The sequence below is a fragment of the Typopeltis vanoorti genome, chromosome 1 (assembly GCF_054136105.1).
Source record: "Typopeltis vanoorti isolate ZY-2024b chromosome 1, IOZ_Tvanoo_1.0, whole genome shotgun sequence".
NCBI lineage: Eukaryota > Metazoa > Arthropoda > Arachnida > Uropygi > Thelyphonidae > Typopeltis > Typopeltis vanoorti.
Genome location: NC_143549.1, coordinates 59,772,822 through 59,792,503, shown reverse-complemented (window position 1 = coordinate 59,792,503; position 19,682 = coordinate 59,772,822). Strand labels below are relative to the sequence as shown.

At 34.7% G+C, this 19,682-nt stretch overlaps 1 protein-coding gene across 2 annotated transcripts in view; it reads right to left on the bottom strand.

Annotated features, from left to right (window-relative positions):
• gammaCOP (coat protein (coatomer) gamma) overlaps window positions 1-19,682 on the bottom strand; it is a 406,638-nt gene that overhangs the window by 130,793 nt on the left and 256,163 nt on the right. For both annotated transcript variants that reach the window (XM_090390747.1, XM_090390756.1), the window contains exon 15: window positions 7,194-7,373. In XM_090390747.1, the coding sequence (XP_090246873.1) occupies window positions 7,194-7,373 (180 nt within the window). The remainder of the gene's footprint in view (window positions 1-7,193; window positions 7,374-19,682) is intronic.

Here is a 19,682-nt window from a genome sequence, read left to right as displayed (position 1 = left end):
GATGACTTAAGCTTGGACTCGCTGATAGCTCTTAGGCATAAAACTCTTAGATTTCGATCTCAGAGTTTCGTACACGGCTGTAAAATAATACAGGATTTATTATCCCCTTAATTTATGTTGCCGGAAAAATAGCCTCTTGGCTCTTTATCGCAGTAATAATAATATATGGGTACACCGGGCTGGCAATTTGTTAGTAGTGGTATATGTAAGTTCGGTTCACTTAAATTTTGATATTCCTGGTCTACCTTCTCATGCCGATGAGTAGGCAGACCTGGTCTACCTACTCATGCTGATCAATAGGTAGACCTGGTCTACTTACTTTATTGATGAGACCTCAATAAAGGTCGAAACCGGTCTGGTCGAAGCAGTAATACATCTCCTAGGAGCTGCGTTTTACATTATGAGAAAATATTAAGGATAGTGATGGATCTTGCTCCACCTTTGACATGAGTTGCACTACCCAAGTGATGACTTACGCTTGGTCGCCGATAGTTCTTTGGCATGAAACCCTTAGATTTTGATGGATTTCGATCTTTCAGTTTCGTACCCAGCTGTAAAATAATACGGGATTTATTATCCCCTTAACTTAATTTATGTAGCCGGAAAAATAACCTCTTGGCTCTTTATCGTGACAAATTTCGTTTAAAATTTCGGCTTAACAAATTGTCTCGTGAAGGCAAAACACATTGTTGGACGTTTCAAATTTTGGCTTATCTTTTTATATATATATATTAGGGGGGGGGGGGCTCCCCCCTAGTATATATAGTTTTGTGGGATCCTATGTTATTTGGGATGAATCTTAGGTCTCTTTCATTTTTACAAATAAATTCAAGTTTGTTTATCGATTTCGGTAAAGATTCACCCCAAATAACACAGCAGACAAAATACATTTAGAAACTGCCAACATTCTAAATCATAACAAAACAATAACAAGCAACATAACTAAACATGAATTAACAGTGATAAAATCACTTAAAACAAATCCAAACATAGTAATAAACAGAGCCGATAAAGGAAATGCCACCGTTATTTTAAACCGTACCATTTATGTAGAAAAAATGAATCTGCTGATCTCTGACAATAACACATACCAATTAGTTAAGCACAACCCAACCAATAGAATAAAAAACAAAACAGAGAAACTACTTAAGACAATTACCGCATGTCCCGAAGATAGTGTCAAAAAACTATTTCCGCACTACAAGCGCTCCCCTCGAATTTACAGGCTACAAAAAATTCACAAAGAAAACACTCTGCTAAGACCTATAGTTGAAGGAATTGATAGCCCGGCGTATCACTCAGCCAAAAAATTAGCAGCAACACTTAAGGAGTTGGTAGGTCATTCCACCTCCTATATCAAAAACACACAACACTTCATAAACATTATCAAAGACATTACATTAGAAAAAGATGATTTATTAGTCAGTTTTGACGTCGCTGCCCTCTTTACGAATGTCCCAATCAATGACACAATCCTTCTCCTACAGAATAAATTCCCTCCAGATATCACAGCACTCTTTGTGCATGTATTACGTTCTGGTTATTTTGTATGGCAAAACGCCTTCTACTTACAAAAAGAAGGCACAGCCATGGGCTCACCATTATCCCCCCCCCTCCGTTGCTAACTTTTACATGGAACATTTTGAGCAATGTGCCTTAAGTTCCTCCCCTCTAAAACCCAAAGTCTGGATTAGATACGTTGACGATGTTTTTGCGATCTGGTCCCATGGCCGCCAGACATTAGACACTTTCCTTAGCCACCTAAACAAACAACACAAATGCATACGGTTCACAATAGAGATTGAAAAAACATAACACACTTCTGTTTCTAGATAAACTTGTCACTCGTCTTCCCTCTGGCAATCTTTCCTTCACTGTCTACTGGAAACCGACACATACGGGACAATATACACACAAACTCCTACTACCACCCAACACAAAAACCGGGTGTCATCAACACTCTAAAAAACAGGGCTCAGTCAATCTGTTCGAGTAAACAGGCAATGAAAGATGAATTTAAAATTATCAACAATAATTTCCAAAAAAACAGATACAACCCAAACACTATTAACAAAATTCTCTACAATACCTCAATAAAAAACAAAGACAAACCAGACTACAGTAAAACTATAACCATTCCCTACATTAAAGGAACATCAGACAAAATAAACAGAGTACTACAAAAATACAACCTCAAAGCCACCACCATTAAACCTCCTGCAAAATTAAAAAGTTTACTCAACTCATCCAAAGACCCACTCCCTCCACTAGCTCACCCTGGAGTATACCATATTTATTCTACTTGCAATATACCATACATAAGAAAAACAGGACGCACAATTCCTGTCAGACAAAAAGAACACAACACATTAAATATAATAATTATGGTGAAGCTGGCCTTTCGGATCATGCCCTGAATACCTTACACAGAATTTACTGGAAAAGAACCAGCTGTCTACATTGCACTAAAACATGGTATGAACGAAAATTTAAGGAAGCCTGTGAGATCATTAACAACCACCCCCAATCTGATCAATAATGATGGTTTTAAAATCCCAAACATATGGAAGGCATATATTCGCCCATGAAACCTTCCTCACTAAGAACAACTATAAACAGGACTGTAGAAAATCCAGTATCATAAATAACAATTGTAATACTAAAAATAGGACATTATTGATTCTGAAAACCATCTGTAAGAAAAAATGTTTAATCCTGTCATCATAAACCGAATTTAGCTTCATGTAATTTATAAATAATTTTTTTTTTTTTTTTCACTAGAAGTCATGCCAGTAGAATAACATGCGATCAAATTATTGTTTCTCTAGCTTACAGCTAATAATGTAACTCAGCTTGTCTTGTATATTTATGTATGCTCCAGATGATGATCTTGATATGAAAATCGAAATGTCAGGATAATAAAAAAGTTTTTTTAACACGGTTGTAAATTCCATAAAATTTTTAAATGAAGGAATGATAACTGCTGCATGTGTTTCATCAGATTTAGAGGAGAGTCAGAGAATTACTGATGCCAATTCTATGAAAGCAGCAGTAGAAATATGCACAGAAATGCAAGCAGTAGGAACTGAACATTTATGTGCAACATGTTTGAGCAGAGTGAACTGGTAAAGAATAAAGACTGGTAATTAGAATAGTAACGAATGTAACCAAATATAAAAATAGTAATGAATGCTGGTAAAGGATTTGCAATTTGTATAGCATTAATTGCTCAGAGGTAAAGCAATTCCTTGAGCAGAAGAGAAAGCATAATTTTTTTTTATACTGATGAGACAATATTTGTTAAGATGTTTAACCAAAGATTTGGTGTTGTCAAAAGTAAGACTGGAAGCAAAGAGTTGTAAGGTAACATTTTAAGATTTCTCCAAACTTTCTAGTGAAAAGGTAAATGAATGTTCATGAGATGACTTTAACCAAAACAAAGTAGAACTCTTAAACAGAGGTAAAATCTGAATGGCATATCTACCTTCTTATGAAGATAAACATGGGGAATCCCACATCCTCTTGAAATTCAAGACTACTGCTTTTCCTGAATTCTCTCCATAATAAAAAAATAAAAAATAAAATAAAGGGCTAAATTCCTGTTGCTCTGGGTACCAAATTTGATAAGGGGAAAGTTATATGCGAAATTTGGGTACTGATTTTTCAGAAGGGTAACAGATAAAACCCTCAAATTTGGCAGATAATTTCCTTTTGAGTTATGCAGCATCAAGCCTTGATAGTCCACCTACATATATCCAAATGAAGCTTCTGAAGATCTTACTGAACAGTAAGAATAAGAAACAAAGTAGGAATAGTTTGTTATGTTTTTTTAAGATTTTGTTGATTTTTTCCGAGGTGCCTCGGATGTAGGGAATGGTGATGGATTTAGAGTAATCTTTTTTGTGAAGGGGAGGGGATGGTGGGTTGTGGATAGCCATTGGCTGAGAAAGTGTCACGGATGTGATTTAGTTCAGTGGTTAGGGCTTGATCATTTGAACAGATTATTTTTGCCCTGTTGAATAGTGTCTTAATAACTCCATATTGTTGTGAGGGGGGGGGTGATAGATTGTTGGTGAATGTATCTGCCTGTATGGGTGGGTTTTCTATAAACTGAGAAAACCAAGGTTCCATCAGGTTGGCAGGGTGACTATGTGTCTAGGAGGGGGAGGTTGTTTTCCTCTTTTTCCAGTGTGAACTTGATTGCAGGGTGTTGGTTGTTGAAGTGTGTTAGGAAGGAGAGGAGTGAATCCGGGCCATGTGGCCAAATAGCGAACACATCATCAACGTAGCGAAGCCATATGATAGGTTTTTGTGGGGCTGAGTTTAAGGCTTTCTCTTCAAAAGTCTCCATTGGCCAAGGGTGGGAAAAGTAGTGAACCCCTTGCTGTCCAATCTATCTGTTTATAGAATTTTTCCTGCCAAACGAAATAAGTTCATTGTAAACTGAAATAGGGCTGAGATAACAGGAGGAAATTTAGCTTGGATTAGCTCTAAGATTTCTTTGAGGGGGACATTCGTGAATAGGAAGGAGATGCCAAAACTGACCATTATGTCATTATGTTGGAGTGTAAGGTTTTCTATACTGGCTTTGAAGTGGGCTGAGTTTTTTATGTGTGATGGTGTGTTGCCAGTATAGTGTGAGGGCCTAAATGCTTGGCTAGTTTGTAAGTGGCGGAATCAATGCCATCCACTATGGGACGTAATGGCACATTTTCTTTATGTATTTTTGGGAGCCCATATATGCGGGGGGGGGGGGGGGGGTAGAGTTATAGGGTTTCAGTCTGTTGGTAATCTCCACAGGCCAAGAAGTGACCTTCTTAATGATCCTATGGAGTTTTCTAATTTGAGAGTTGGTGAGATTGTATTCAATAGGGAGGTAAGTGGATCGATCTAATAGTAAAGCCTTGAGCTTACCTGTGTAGTCATTAAGATTGAGTACCACAGTGCCGTTCTCCTTACCCGCTTTGGTGATCACTATTTCTTTGTTTCTCTTCAATTCTTGTAGTGACTTGTATTCACTAATGGATAATGTTGGATTTTGGAGGTTTTGCTTTTGTGAGAACACAGGCAACATCCAATATAATATCGTTGGCGATGTGGTTTGGAAGGTGGCGAATCCCACATTCAATTTGGATCATTAATTCCTCGGCCGGTAATTTCTTAGGAGCAATGGCGAAGTTGTGACCACGTGACAGAGCATTGAGTGCTTCAGGCTTCAAGATAACTGAAGAAAGGTTAACTACAGTGTTGGTTTGTAGTTTAGGTTTGGACGCCGAATTCTTTATTAATTTATTGAACTTGTTGATATGTCGGCTCTGTATTCATTTGAATTCTTTATTAGCCGCCGTACACGAGGATTGACCAAAGGTCGTGATTAAGTGTATGTGAAAGCTCATTTTCTAGCGCTAAAATAGCTCTGTTTATGTCGACTAGGGAATCGCGTGTAGCGGTAATTTGCTCCCGAAGTAAAGCCTGGCTCGCCCGGTTGTAGATACGGGGAGCTTTCTGTGAGACGAAGCGGTGTTTAAATTTTACACAGTTAGGGATGACTTGATTATCCTGGCAGCATTTTAGGAATGCCAGACGGTTAAGTTGTCTGGATAACTTTAGCTTCAGTTTGCCGTAATGGCAGGCCTTGTGTGCGAAGGAATCTCCGTGGATGATCATTATTCTTGTTGAGAGGCTTATATGCTGGTCAAACATGATAACTAATAATTAAGGAATTGACAGCGTACACTAGAAATATAAATTAAATAAACTTTAATATATACTTTCCGATATTTCGGCAAACGTCATGTTACCATCTTCTTGGGAACTTAATACAAAGACAAGTGCACACAAGTACCACATAACAGCAAATGAGAACCGAAGCTAGGAAGCTAACGTTTTCCTAAAGTTCAGATGGTGCCCCCTGGTGGGCTATATTGGTAGTTCTTGGCCTTTGGCCTGATAAATGTTTCCCAAATTTGGGAAACATTTATCAGGGATTAGGGATCAAGGAATTAGAACAATTTCTAGTTCATCATTATGGTGAAAGGATGTAAAGCTGATTAGTTTCCTCTTAGCAATATAAAAAGATGAGTGTGCTCCAATCCACCCTTAAAAAGTTTTACATGACTACATGTTAACAACTAAGATGCTTACTTCTGGTGCCAATTAAAATCCTTTGTATAGCAGTTAATAAATTTCAGTTTCTGGTTTTAAAAGTTCTAAAATTTATAGCTTCTTTTCAGACATATACTACCCACAACAATATGGACATTCAAATTGCATTTTGAAAAGCACCCAATCAATTAAAACAGATGCAAACCAGCCCTTCAATGGGAATGTAAAGCTACTCTTCTATCTTAAGGTTGCTTTTAGAGTGACCAAAGCAGTTAAGTTTATTAAGTAAATGCTGTCCTAGATGACTAAGTGGTATTAGTGTTTTTGTTCTTTAACCAACAGGTTGTAGGTTCAAAATTCCACCATAAGCATGGATGCTTTCAGATTGTAGATGAACATCATTACTGAATGCAAGACCATTACCCTGCTTAATAGAGTTCTTAAGTTGCTTGGAAAAATCCCATGTTTGGTGTCTAGAGTAGGCTTTCTGGATTATCTAATCTTTAGCTCATCCATGGCACTATTACTAATGTACTATAGGCTAAGAATCTTTTGTTGATGGGGGTCCACATAAAATCTCAGCCTATCTGAGATTTCAAGCAGAAAATCTCTATTGCCTCTGTATGAGAATCAACTAACTTACCATTAGTTGAAGAGCCTTTGTAATAGATAGCTGTATTATGAGGAATCAAACTGTACTTTGAAGCAAAGACACAATAACATACTTTACATCTGTTATTATGGCAACATGATGATTGATGTCAATATGGTTGTTATGCTGAGCAGATTACGTTAAAAATAAATGCATCTGTATTTATAATATGAGAAAGCAATTTGGACGCTTGCAGTATCATCTAACAGTAAATGCTTCCTACCATATGCAATTTCAAATTACAAAACAACAATATTATGGAGTTTTGCTTGAGATTTTCAGTATTTCATTATAGTAGCATTCACTAAAGTGAACATCTGTTGTAATTACATATTTACTGCATAGTATTCAAGATGCTTAGCAGCATTTCATCAACCTTGTACATTTTACAATAACACAATAATCATCACATACAGAAAATGAATACCACTCTTACCTTCAAATATGTATTGCATATTTAATTTTTTCTGTTTTTGCATAAGGATATTTAAATAAAAGGTAGCTCGATCTCTCACTTCATCATCAAGATCCAAAAGACACCGTTCAAGCAATACGCTGATATTTGGAAGTAGATCCTCACAGTGTGCACCAAATTTAGCTAAAGCAGAAACAGCAGCTAGGAGAGAGAGAGAGAGAGAGAAAGAAATTTTAAAGTTTCTTCAAGTTTTGAATGATTCTCAGTTGAACTTTAAATATATAAAGAGAAAAGCAGTAACTTTTTCAACAATACAAATTACAATTAAATGAAACCTAAAATGTATTTAATTCATTTATTTTCAATAATTTGAGAATTCTCAATATACTTGCATACTGTAAATTATACTTTGTATTTTTCCCTTCAACCTTATGGGGTAGCGAATATGCTACTATACCAGGGAGATGATCATGAAGCAAGGTAGTTTCCCTGTTGCCTTCCTTGCCATAAGTATTTATGACTGTAGCTGTGTGTGTATGTCCGTCCACGGGAACAGTTTGCCTGTTTTAAGGGATGAAAAACTTGAGTTACCGGGAGAATAAAATCCCACCTCTGTATGAGTTTTAAAATCAGGTGAAAGATTTAGATTAGTCAAAAGAGACTAGATAAAGGTTTCTCTAGACAGGAATTAAGCCCAGAGTTTCTGACCAAAGGACTTCGTCTATACCGACTGAGTTACAGAGGCTCCCTGTAAATTCTGACCATTCAAAATTCATCATAAAAATTTCGGCTAAGTTTCATAGCCATTGTTAATACAGTTAGTTATAGGAAAATCCAAAAAATAACAATTTAATTGAAAGCATGTGATATTATGTGCAATATCGGCTGCAGGAGAATAGCTCCATCTGCATTAACAGATATTCAAAATAAATTACAATAAATTGAGTTAATTATTTTTAAATTATAAACAAAATTTAATTACAATTATGGAACATGAGTGGTGAGTATTGGTTAATATAACTTCCAAAAATTTAGATAGTTTTAGGCAATCATTTTTGTTCAGAAAGATTACAAAGAAAGCTATGTGCTCCACAGCTTTCTTTGTAGTCTTTCTGGAGGAAAATAACTTTTGTGTAATACTTTGGTTTTGTTCCACCGAATTCTGCATTTTGTAGATAAAGCATGATTTGCTAAACCGGATTTGTTGGGTTTTTAAGAGAAATATATTCCTTATGTTCTTCCAGATGAATTTGTGTAGATCGACCATTTTGCCCTTAATAGCATAAGCCACAAGAGCAGGATATTTGTGTTTTTGTGCGATAAGGAAGGTATTAAGTTTACGAACTGGACCAAAAGAGAATTGTAAGTCAATCTATTGAAATAGTCTTACTAATTTTTCAGAAAGTTCCTTAATGCATGGAATACAAATTCTAGTAATTTCTTCTTGAGGAAGGTTAGGATAATGGTCATATTTTTTTTTTTTTTTTTGATAGTTTTTGCATTATAACTATTTGCACTAAAAATAGTTCTGATAATAAACACTTCTTTTTTTTAAAAGAGAACTTGCAAAACAAATTTTATGAACTCTGACAACTAAGGATTTGATTACACCATATTTCTGACAAGGGTGATAATGAGAGTTAGAATCAATGTATTTACCAGTATGAGTTGGTTTTCTACATATTGAGAACTGTAAACTGCTGTTACGTCGTTGTTTTTCTATATTTTCACTACTATTATTTCTCTTGTGCCAACTAAGAATAAATCTCTAAACTATCTCTGTGGGATCAGTTTCCCTTTTCAAGCTCTGATGATATTTGTTTGTTTTAGCTGCGCCAGTCAAGAGCTTTAGGACAGAAAATTTTTGTCCAAAGAAACCTTCCCGAAGGTCAAGTGTTACCTAACTTTATTAAAATAATTAAGTAGCTTAAAGTAATCTTAGCATATATTCATGGCCAAATTACTCTTAACTCCCCTTATATTCCACTTATGCATAGGTAAGTAATTTTATGAGTGGTAAAATCAGTCTCATGCTCAGACAAAACTCAGGCTTACATAGAAAAACATTTATTAAATGGCTAAAGAGATTACAATTAAGTTTAACATGTCAAGAGCAAATCATTTGAAATCATTACTAAATCACTAGTTAAGCAAATAAGAAATATTCAAACTGACAAGTATGCTATTCACATTCCATGGGTGAATTAGGTTCACACATAGCACAAAATATAAGATCAATTTCTAAACTAAAAACTTTGTCATTTTGACTCCTTTACATTAAATTAAGAACTACACAATCTTAAGTTCTCAGACTACCAGTCCAACGCAGTCAATAAATCACTGAGCACAAAGTTACTTTAAAGTTCCGTTTCTTCCTAGTCAGAATCTTGTTCCTTCTTTCCTCTAAAGTTAATTATTACATAGGTAAAAAAAGTTTAAGTACTTTACCACCTTGATGTGAAGATGTGGTTCTTTCTGCTACGGTAGATTGCCGCAATGTGGAAGTCACGTGTTTGTTACGAAATGGCCACTTTTCTTTGCTGGACACTCACTCATCTCATGGTTTGCTGTTGTTAGCTCGACCGCCATCAACGGGAACCCTTTGCTATCTCAACATTGAGGAAAGCTTTACCAATGGCCCAATTTGGAGAACTGCCATCACCTCGCATATAGCAAGCCTTCAGTTAGCAACCGGGACGGAGATTGCCATCCGGCGGCGGCGATCGGTCAGCACTGCTAGTCCACACGAGAAAAACCGGAACCTGAAAAAACGGGGGTTCAAACACGCGTGAACTCATACTTATCCTCTCTTACAGCACCCTCTTTCCACATTCGAATCTTATTCACGATGCCTTCCTATTCGCTCTTACGAAGTGGCGTCATACCTCTCCTCGAAGAGCACGCTTTTCGTAGAACACGAGTTCCATTCGCTTTCCACGAACGTTCTTGGTTCGGATGTTATGTCATCGTGGGCAGCTAGCTAGCAACCTTTGGACCTTTGTTTGCACTTAGACATATATTCTTACATAGAGTATAATTTTGACATCAATAATTTTAAACAATATAATTCTATTTAGACAAACAATTTTCTCCTCTATTTCACTTCTTTCTAAGCTAATTCTAACATGCTTTCTTTTATATTTTTCTTGCTTAACTAATAGAACAAGTATTTCTAGCTCAGAATTGTGTGTCTTGTTAAATCTTGAATGATTCTTTTGTTGAAAGAGTCGTCATTCAAGATCCAACACTGCCATTTTGTTGACATAGAATGAGAAACTATAGAAAAAATAATTAATAATTATTGTTGTCATCCTAACCCTCCTCAAGAAGAAATTACCAGAATTTGTATTCCATGAACTTTCTGAAAAAATAGCAAGATTATTTTGACAGATTAATGTACTTTCCTTTAGTTAATTTATGTACTAATAGAACAAGTATTTCTAGCTCAGAATTGTGTTTCTTGTTAAATCTTGAATGAATGATTCTTTTGTTGAAAGAGTCGTCATTCAAGATCCAACACTGCCATTTTGTTGACATAGAATGAGAAACTATAGAAAAAATAATTAATAATTATTGTTGTCATCCTAACCCTCCTCAAGAAGAAATTACCAGAATTTGTATTCCATGGGTTTAGGGACTTTCTGAAAAAATAGCAAGATTATTTTTGAGAAATATACAAAGAATTCTGTTTTGTACTTTCCATTCAGTTCGCAAACTTATTTTACCAAAAGACAAATATCCTCCTCTATCTTATCCTGGAGTTTACAGAATCCCTGCTCTTGTGATTTATGTTATTATGGACAAACTGGTTGATCTGCACAAATTCACCAGGAAGAACATCAGGAATACATTTCTCTTAACGAACCCAACAAATCCAGTTTAGCAAACCACGTTTTATCTACAAAACAGAATTCAGTGGAACAAAACCAAAGTGTTACACAAAAGTTACTTTCTTCTAGAAGGACTACAAAGAAAGCTATGAATCACATATTCACAATCCGAATCTTAACAAAGACGACTACCTAAAACTGTCCCAATTTTCAAAAGTTATATTAACCAATGCTCACCATTCATTTGTTCCATAATTGTAATTAAATTTTGTTTATAATTTAAATTAATTAACTAAATCAATTTATTGTAATTTATTTTGAAAATCTATTAATGCAGATGGAGCTATTCCCTTGCAGCCGATATTGTACATAATATCATCTGCTTTCAATTAAATTGTTCTTTTTTGAGTTTTCCTATAACTGTACTGACAATGACTATGACACTTATGTTTGATATTTTTATTGTAAAATTTTCAACTAAGTGTTTCTGGTATTAATATTTTATAATGCATTCAAAATTCAATATATCAACATGATGTATGACATATATCAACATCAGCTTTATACAATTTTGAGTATAACATTTTACACAGGGTTCCGTAAATTAAGGAATAAAGAGAAAAATCATGACGACTCAAAAACTGCATGATGAATTTGTTATGCAATTTGGTATAAAGCAGCGTGATATGAAATGCAAAAGAAACACCCATAAAAATGACAAATAAACAGTTTACTTCAGTAACAAGTGGGCACATGAAGACAATGGCCAAAAACAAGAGGTCAAAACGAGATTTCAAAGTGCCCAAATACGGAATATGGTCACCCTCACGATAATGTTTCTTACTGTTTATAATGATGCCCAGGTAATAACAACCATTGCCCTTGCAACCTCTTGTCTCTCAAGGTTTGGGGAAAGGGATTGAGTGCAGCAATATGTCTCTCTAGAGCATCCCAGAGATGTTTAATAGGACTAAGTTCAGGAAACCTACCTGGCCAGTCCATATCTTCTTGAGGATATTGCTTCATGAGCCACTAGATGAGAATGAGCATTATCTTCTTGTAGGATAAATGTCTCCTATTGCACCTCCATACGAATGAACACAGGGGTCCAGAATCTCGTCTGTGTAGGTTGAAGCATTTGTAGTTCTGCTAGGAAACACATACAGGTCGGTGCATCCACCCAACGAGATGCCTCCCAAAACCACCACACTACCTCCACCATAAATGTTTCTTTAAGTGAATATTAGAGGAATGATGCATCCCTGGGTTTTTCCAGATCACAGCATACATGGCATTGCTTTGTAGAGAGAGAGAACCAGGGACTATCATTCATATAATATCATATTTGTGAATCACTAATATTGAATCACTTTCTTCTTGCTATTATATAATGAGGCAACTAATCCACAAGTTCAGTTCATAGAGATCTGAAAGAAACTTGCCAGCACTTATCCATTCAGACATTTAAGTTTATGTACATTTAGCAACACATACATAGATCCATAGCTTTCTCAGATACCATAAAGTTGAACAATGTCAAATATTGTTCAACTTCATAGTATAGTCACAGTCTACAGTAACCAGCAAAGTCCAGCATCTACCTTTATGTTTGTGAAATTTGAACTTTCAACACTGTTCTTTTACTGATCAAGCCTGTTAGGGAGTTATTACCTATTTTTTACAAGTAAAGAAAAGGAAAATACTGTTATCTATAATCATTTCTTCAAATTTTGCCATTCAATTTCTGAAATTTGGTTATTGTTTCTTAACATATTCCTTTAAAGTAGATTATTGCATCTTTCCTACATATTGGTCAAAAAACAAACATCACATAGAGGACATAATGAACCCGAAAATGAATCATTTTATAGAGAATATGTAACCTTAAAAAAAAAAAAAAAAAAATATATATATATATATATATATATAAATAAAAACATGAAAAGAAAAATATAGATGACATAATAAAGATAATATATTTCATTACTTTATTATTATTTTTTTTTATATTTACTCCTTATGTTATTTAAAATATAAAAAGATTTTATACTGTTGTATTCTTCAATAATATCTTTCAGTTTACAAATCATTTAAAAATAAGTGTGTTTAACTTTTTAAAAGCTTTCTTATACTAATACAAAAAAAACTATTAATTTTTCTTCTGATCATATTAAATATACTTGTTTTTATTCTGGAGCACAGCATTACAATCAACTCACTACTGTGAAGTTATATAATTATTTTTTTTTATTTGTGTAAGATTTAATATAGTGAATTACCTTTATTTTATAACCTGAACAATGATATTTAATGAAGCTTTAGCAGGGACTTCTCAGTATTTCATTATAGAGAAAGAATATGTTATAAAAGTTTCTGTAACAAGAGTTGATACTATAAGCATAACTAAACTGTTTAATACAAGAATCCAGCAAGTGTTTATCACTTACTAAGTAATAAATACTTGCTGGATTCTTGCAAGAATCCAACAAAATTAATACCCTTTGGTATTAATTTTTGTCTAGTTACTCACTGATGAAGCCTCAATAAAGGATGAAACTGGTCTGGGTAGTGACCTCCTGCCATAATGTAATAACAGCATACATTTCCTAGGAAATGTGTTTTTACATTATGGAAAATACCAAGAATAGCGATCAGAACTTTACCACCTTTGCTGCGTGTTGCTCGAGTTTGTACTACATACTAGGACTACTTGCATTAGCTCACACTAGTAATCGATGATACTTTTATAGTTTACTATATTCGGCATGAAACTCTCTGATTCCAATCTTTGAGTTTCTTATTCGGTTTTAAAACAATGTGGGATTTAATATCCCCTTAATTTAAATAATGTTTATATCACCGAAATGAAGCCTGTTGGCTCTTTATATTTAAGTAATTATAATTTTATTTGTGCTTTTGAAATGATTCAAACTACCAAATTCTTCTGTGATGATAAGAATGAGAAGAGATAACTTACCTTACTTGAAAAAAGCCTTCTATTCAAAAAGTTAATATTTAATATTAAGTATACCAAAGCTGTTAGTTCTTTCTCTGCATATTTAATTGTTGCAGAATAAATCACTGAATAATTATTTATAAGGATCTACTTTGATCCTCTTTGTTTTGGTAACATAAGTTTTATATTACTGGTATTTGTGCAGATCCTCTGTTCTCTCCACTTTTAATTCTGCTGAAGTTCATTCAAACTGGTTTGACCACAATTTTGGATTCTGTTGTGCTAAAGATGTTAATCAAAGGAAATATAAAAACAGAGGAAAACTCAAGTAAAAAACTTACTTAATGTAAAATTTTTGTGCAAGTGTCATAGGCATTGTCAGTACAGGATCATAACATTCCTGACATGTACCCTCAAGCAGTGTACAGGATATGATAGTAAGTTTTAATAAGGGAATACTAAGAGCAGACATATAAATACAAAATTAATAATGGAAAAACTCACATAAAAGATTATTTAATAGTATAATTTTTGCCTGTGTGTCACAGGCATCTTCAGTACATTTTAAGCTCAAATTAAACAATAACTGACAATTCCAAAAAGAGCCACCTAAGTAGCTAGTGTAAGATAACTAAAAAGGTCAATAAATTTCCTAACAAAAAAAAAAAAAAAAAATTATATATACAATAAAAAATTAGGAAAGATTAGCTGATTTATAAAGTACTATCTCCCATAAAGGAGATAGATGTAAACCATCAGATCTGTTTAAGTTAGGAGAGTGAAGTAAAGTTTGTTTCACGTTTCTTTATAAAGCCGTTCCATGAGGAACCGACTTTTGTGAAGGACTCTTGTCTTTTTCCAATGAACTCTATGTCCAGTGAATCAAGTCCAGACTGTTCAGGATCAAGGTATTGAATATAAGACTGGTGTTCTTCTAGCCGAATAGAGGCAGATCTTCCTGTTTGTCCGAAATAAGATAATCCACATCAATTCTAACAAGTGACTTACAGCTTAAATAGAGACTATGTATTATCGATATAATGTCCCATTTACATCATATAACTGTAGCATTTTGAAGAGCTTTCCTCTTGGCACCTTGTCATTTGCCTTTGCCAGATCAACAAAACTTAATCAGGTTGTTCTTCACCAAATTTCCTTTCCACAATTTTTCTTAGCTATTTTTCAAGTATACTTGCATAAATACATTAACAGAGCTAATCTTAGGTGGTATGGTCACTTATGGCTGAGGAAAGATTAACAAAACAAGTGTTCTCTGCCAGGCTGGCAGGAAAACGACCCAGAGGAAGACCAAGATATAGGTGGATTGATATGGTACAAAATGCCTTAGACGATAGAAATATAAGATTTGATAATGTTGGAGTCTTGACAGGTAACAGAATAGTTTGGAGGAAAATTGTAGATAGGAAGTTAGTGATGATGTAAATTTTTCATATAGTACTATCATATGCTGTACACCCCCCCCCCCGCGAGGGTGTATATCAGGAATTTGATGATGATGATGATGATTATATGATTTTCCAATATATAAATATCTCAGAATGTGAACAGAGGCCTCAATGTATTAACTATAGTAATTGAAAGTTAATTCTTTTATATATTATTCTGTTGAACACTTCAGGCCTTTTAATGTTCATATGCCTCAAAGACTCGTAAGACTAAAAATTACTGTTGAAGCAAGTAGTATTGGCAGTGACATAATTTGACTTCCTCACTACAGCAAACACCATAACAAACTCAAAATAAAATGTTGCTTCAGTAAGTTTACATCTGAACCACAAATGGATGTTAACTAGCAGCTGTGTCTGCATGTGAACACGCACGTATGTCATGAACACATGAAAGCAGAAGAATTCATTGGAGCAGTATGCATAGAAATGCATATAGAAAAGAATGAAGAAATGGAGACTATGGGGAAGAGAGAGAGGGGAGGTGTGTCATCTAAGTGAATAGCTCTTCTGATGAATGAGCATTCTGAGGGAGGTTTTAGTGAACCACCACAAATGTGAACGGTATTCCAAGGTCAGATGGATTGGAGATCTATAATGTGAGGAGTCAAGAAGTACTATTCAGAATGAAAACAAATACTAAGATTTTTGAAGGGAGGAAGAAGCTATGCATGTAATGTGCCTGCACCTGTAGGTTAGATGTAAAAGTCAACCCAAGAAGAGAAAAACTATAGCCTTGGTAGCATTATTCCTCTCCCCTCCCCCAACTTGACAAGGACAAGGGGATTGACATTTAAGGCTATAAGGGATAATGTTATTTTAAAGAATAGTCACAAACTATTCCTCTGGTTGAGCCTATACATGAGAGGTTGGTTGATCAACCTATAATATATTAGGTATGGAGGAACTTGTTTACATTTGATTTGAAAGACTGTATATTCTATTCCTTGGGAAACACAATGGAGAAAGACCGTTGCACAATACAGCAGTTGCAAGGATGAAGGTAAAGAAAAAGAAACTTGTTCTGTTTGTTTCAAGGTGTACTGTGAAGGGATGTTGAGCAGCAGCTGCATGTGTTCCAACAAGCTTAGTACTAAGTGGGGAAATTATTGATGTCATTTCAGTTGAGCATTTCCCATGGAAATATTTGTAGAATGTACATATTGCAGAAACCAAACATCTGTGCAAAAGTGTGTGTGAGGGGGGTGAGTTGGTAAGCAATGGGTCATTAATAAGTCTGAATGCTCTACTCTGTATTGAGTTAAGCATTTTGAGGGAGCTTTTAGGGGGCCCCACCCCATATAAGAGAGCAGTATTCAATAGGTGGGCAGATTTGTGATTTGTATAATGTTAACAGCTGTTCAGGGGTGAAGCAACATCTTCAGCGAAAGAGAAATCTTAGTTTTTTGGAAGCTGAGGATGCAATGGTTGTGTGTTTATGCCAGGAGAGGTTTGATGTCAGAGTAATTCCAAGATGAGGAATCTCAAATTGTCTGGAAATTTGGGTGTTGTCAAAAACAACTCATGAAAATAAAACAGTTCTGTCCTGTTTTCATAAGAAATAGGACAGAACTGGGTTTTATTAGCAGCGAAATTGATGAGGTTATAGAACCCCATTTGAAGATGGTCGGAAATCAGAATTGAGGGCGGTGGTGATTGATGTTCTGTAGGTTGAGGTGAGTTGTGTAGCGTAAGGTTTATCAAATGAAAAGGGGGTGCAATGTGCTCATGTGCAAACTGTGTATTGGGTTCGAGGTCAACTGAAGTAGGTCACTGATATATAGTAGGAAGACAGAACCTTGTGGAACACTGGCATTGGTTGAAAGGTGAGAGGATAAGGAACTATCCACCATCACACACAGTGTGCATCCAGACAGAAAGCTGACAATCCAACTACCAATATTTTGAGACAGACCAAATGATGGTAGCTTGCTTAGTAAGACTTTGTGCCAGACCCGGTCAAAAGCAAGTGCAACCACCTGAGATTTGCCAAACTTCTCCATGGCATTTGTCCAGAGATGGGTGACATATGTAAGCAGATCTCCTGTTGATCGGCAGCGACGGCATACTTACTGGTAGTCGCTTATTTGCTGGGTGTCTTCAAGTTAGTGTAGGAGTTGGGAATTGATGACTTTTTCCATTACTTAAGACAGGACTGAGGTAAACATGATAGGGTTGTAGTTGGACGGCAGTGACATCTCCCTTCTTGGGAATGGGTTGAATATAAGCCAGTTTTCAGGTTGTGGGAAGTAAGAGAGTTCATTTTAGATAAATTATTGACTCTATAATAACTATTTTAATTTCCCGACGTTTCAACCTTCATATTAAAGTCATCATCTGGAGCATATACATAGAGACAAGATGAATTACATTTCACACAGTATGCTAAAGAAACAATGATTTGATCAACAGTTATTTTCTATTGGCATAACCTCTAATGAAAATAGAATATAAAAAAAAAAAAAAAAATTAAATAAATATATATAAAAAAATACAAATACAAATAAAAAAATTAATTACTTAATTAAAATTAAGTAATTAATTTTAATTCTGATGTTATTTAAAATAGCATCAGAGAAACATTCTTTCATATAGATAATTTTCTTACAGTAACAATGATATCCTAATTTAACATGACAATTGTTATATTAGATTTAAGATTCTGGATTACTTATGGTTGTATTTATATTTAACTCTTTGGGTGAAAGGTTAAGTGGGTAGAATATGTGCCTTCTATATGCTTGGGATTTTTAGACCATCATTATTTTTAAGATTACGGTGGTTGATAAGAATTTTACAGGCTTCCTTAAATTTATGTTCATGTTTTGGTGTGATGTAAACAACTGGTGCTTTTCCAGTCAATTCTATGTGAAGTGTTCAGGGCATGATCAGAAAGGCCAGCTTCACCATAGTTATTATATTATTATTATTCAGGCCTCCATGGAGTCAAAAGACTCATCGTGGGAGGTACTTTCTGAGAAACACAAGTCTATCAAGACTCATCGAGGGAGGTCCCTTCTAAGAAACACCAAGTCTATCATATCGCTCCTTAAATGCATTGACCATTCTCGCTCTCACCACTCCATCAGGCAATGCATTCCATGGTTCAACCACCCTCCATGCAAAGAAACCACTCCTAATTATAATAACTATCTATATGAAATATCTATATAAAAGAATGTATCGCTGATGTTATCTTAAATAGAATATAGCTTTCATGTAGTTTTTAATTAAGTAATTAACTTTTTATTTGTAATTGTATTTTTTATTTATTTAATTTTTTTTTATATTCTATTTTTACTAGAGGTCATGCCAGTAGAATAACCATTGATCAAATCATTGTTTCTTTAGCATACTGTGTGAAATATTTCAGCTTGTCTCTGTATATATATATATGTACAGGTATCCCTCGATGTTATCGTGTATATCAAAATTGCGTTAATCAAATATAATAATCAATGGCAAAAAGTACAATTCATTCCATGATCGATTACCGTATTAATAGTTCGTTTTATATGGTACTCTTTTAGGAAAGATAAAAAATGAATGCAAAGTAAATGGTTAATAAATACTTGTACCTACATTAGTTACTGCAATTTTTTTTATCAAAAGAAGTTATCAAGGGTCATTCGAACAGTTTTAGTTTTTTTTCTTATTGGCATAAATTCTAAGATAACAAGCAAAATGACTCTCCAGACCTCGGCAAACAAGCATTCTTCGATTAAAATCTGGATCCATATCCATTTCTTGCTGCTTAAGCGATTCTAAACTGCGAAATATTCCATCCAGTTCTTTGACTGTTATCTCCTTTGGAACTTCATCTTCATATGCACGTTGTTGTTAAATTTCAAGAAGATCATTGTCACTGAAATCTTTTGAATTTGAATCCAATACTTCTTTAACATCTTCTGCATCAAAACCAAGATCCTCACCAACTGCAACGATTTCTTCAATCACATGGTTCACAGGATTTTGAAAACAACCAAAGTCATTAGTGCATTCTGGCAAAAAGTTTTTCCAAACAGCTTTCATACAGCTAGAAGACACTTGCTCCCACGAGTCATGAATGTTTTCAATTGCATGTTTTTTGTTAAATTTTTTCCAAAATTCTTGGAGCATAATCGCATTTTCTCCCGTTTTTGTTTTCTAATGCCTTTGAGAACGTCTTTATAAGAAAATAGGCTTTGAAAGTTGCAATGATGCCCATGTCCATAGGTTGTAGCAATGATGTCGTATTTGGTGGGAAAAATAAAATTTT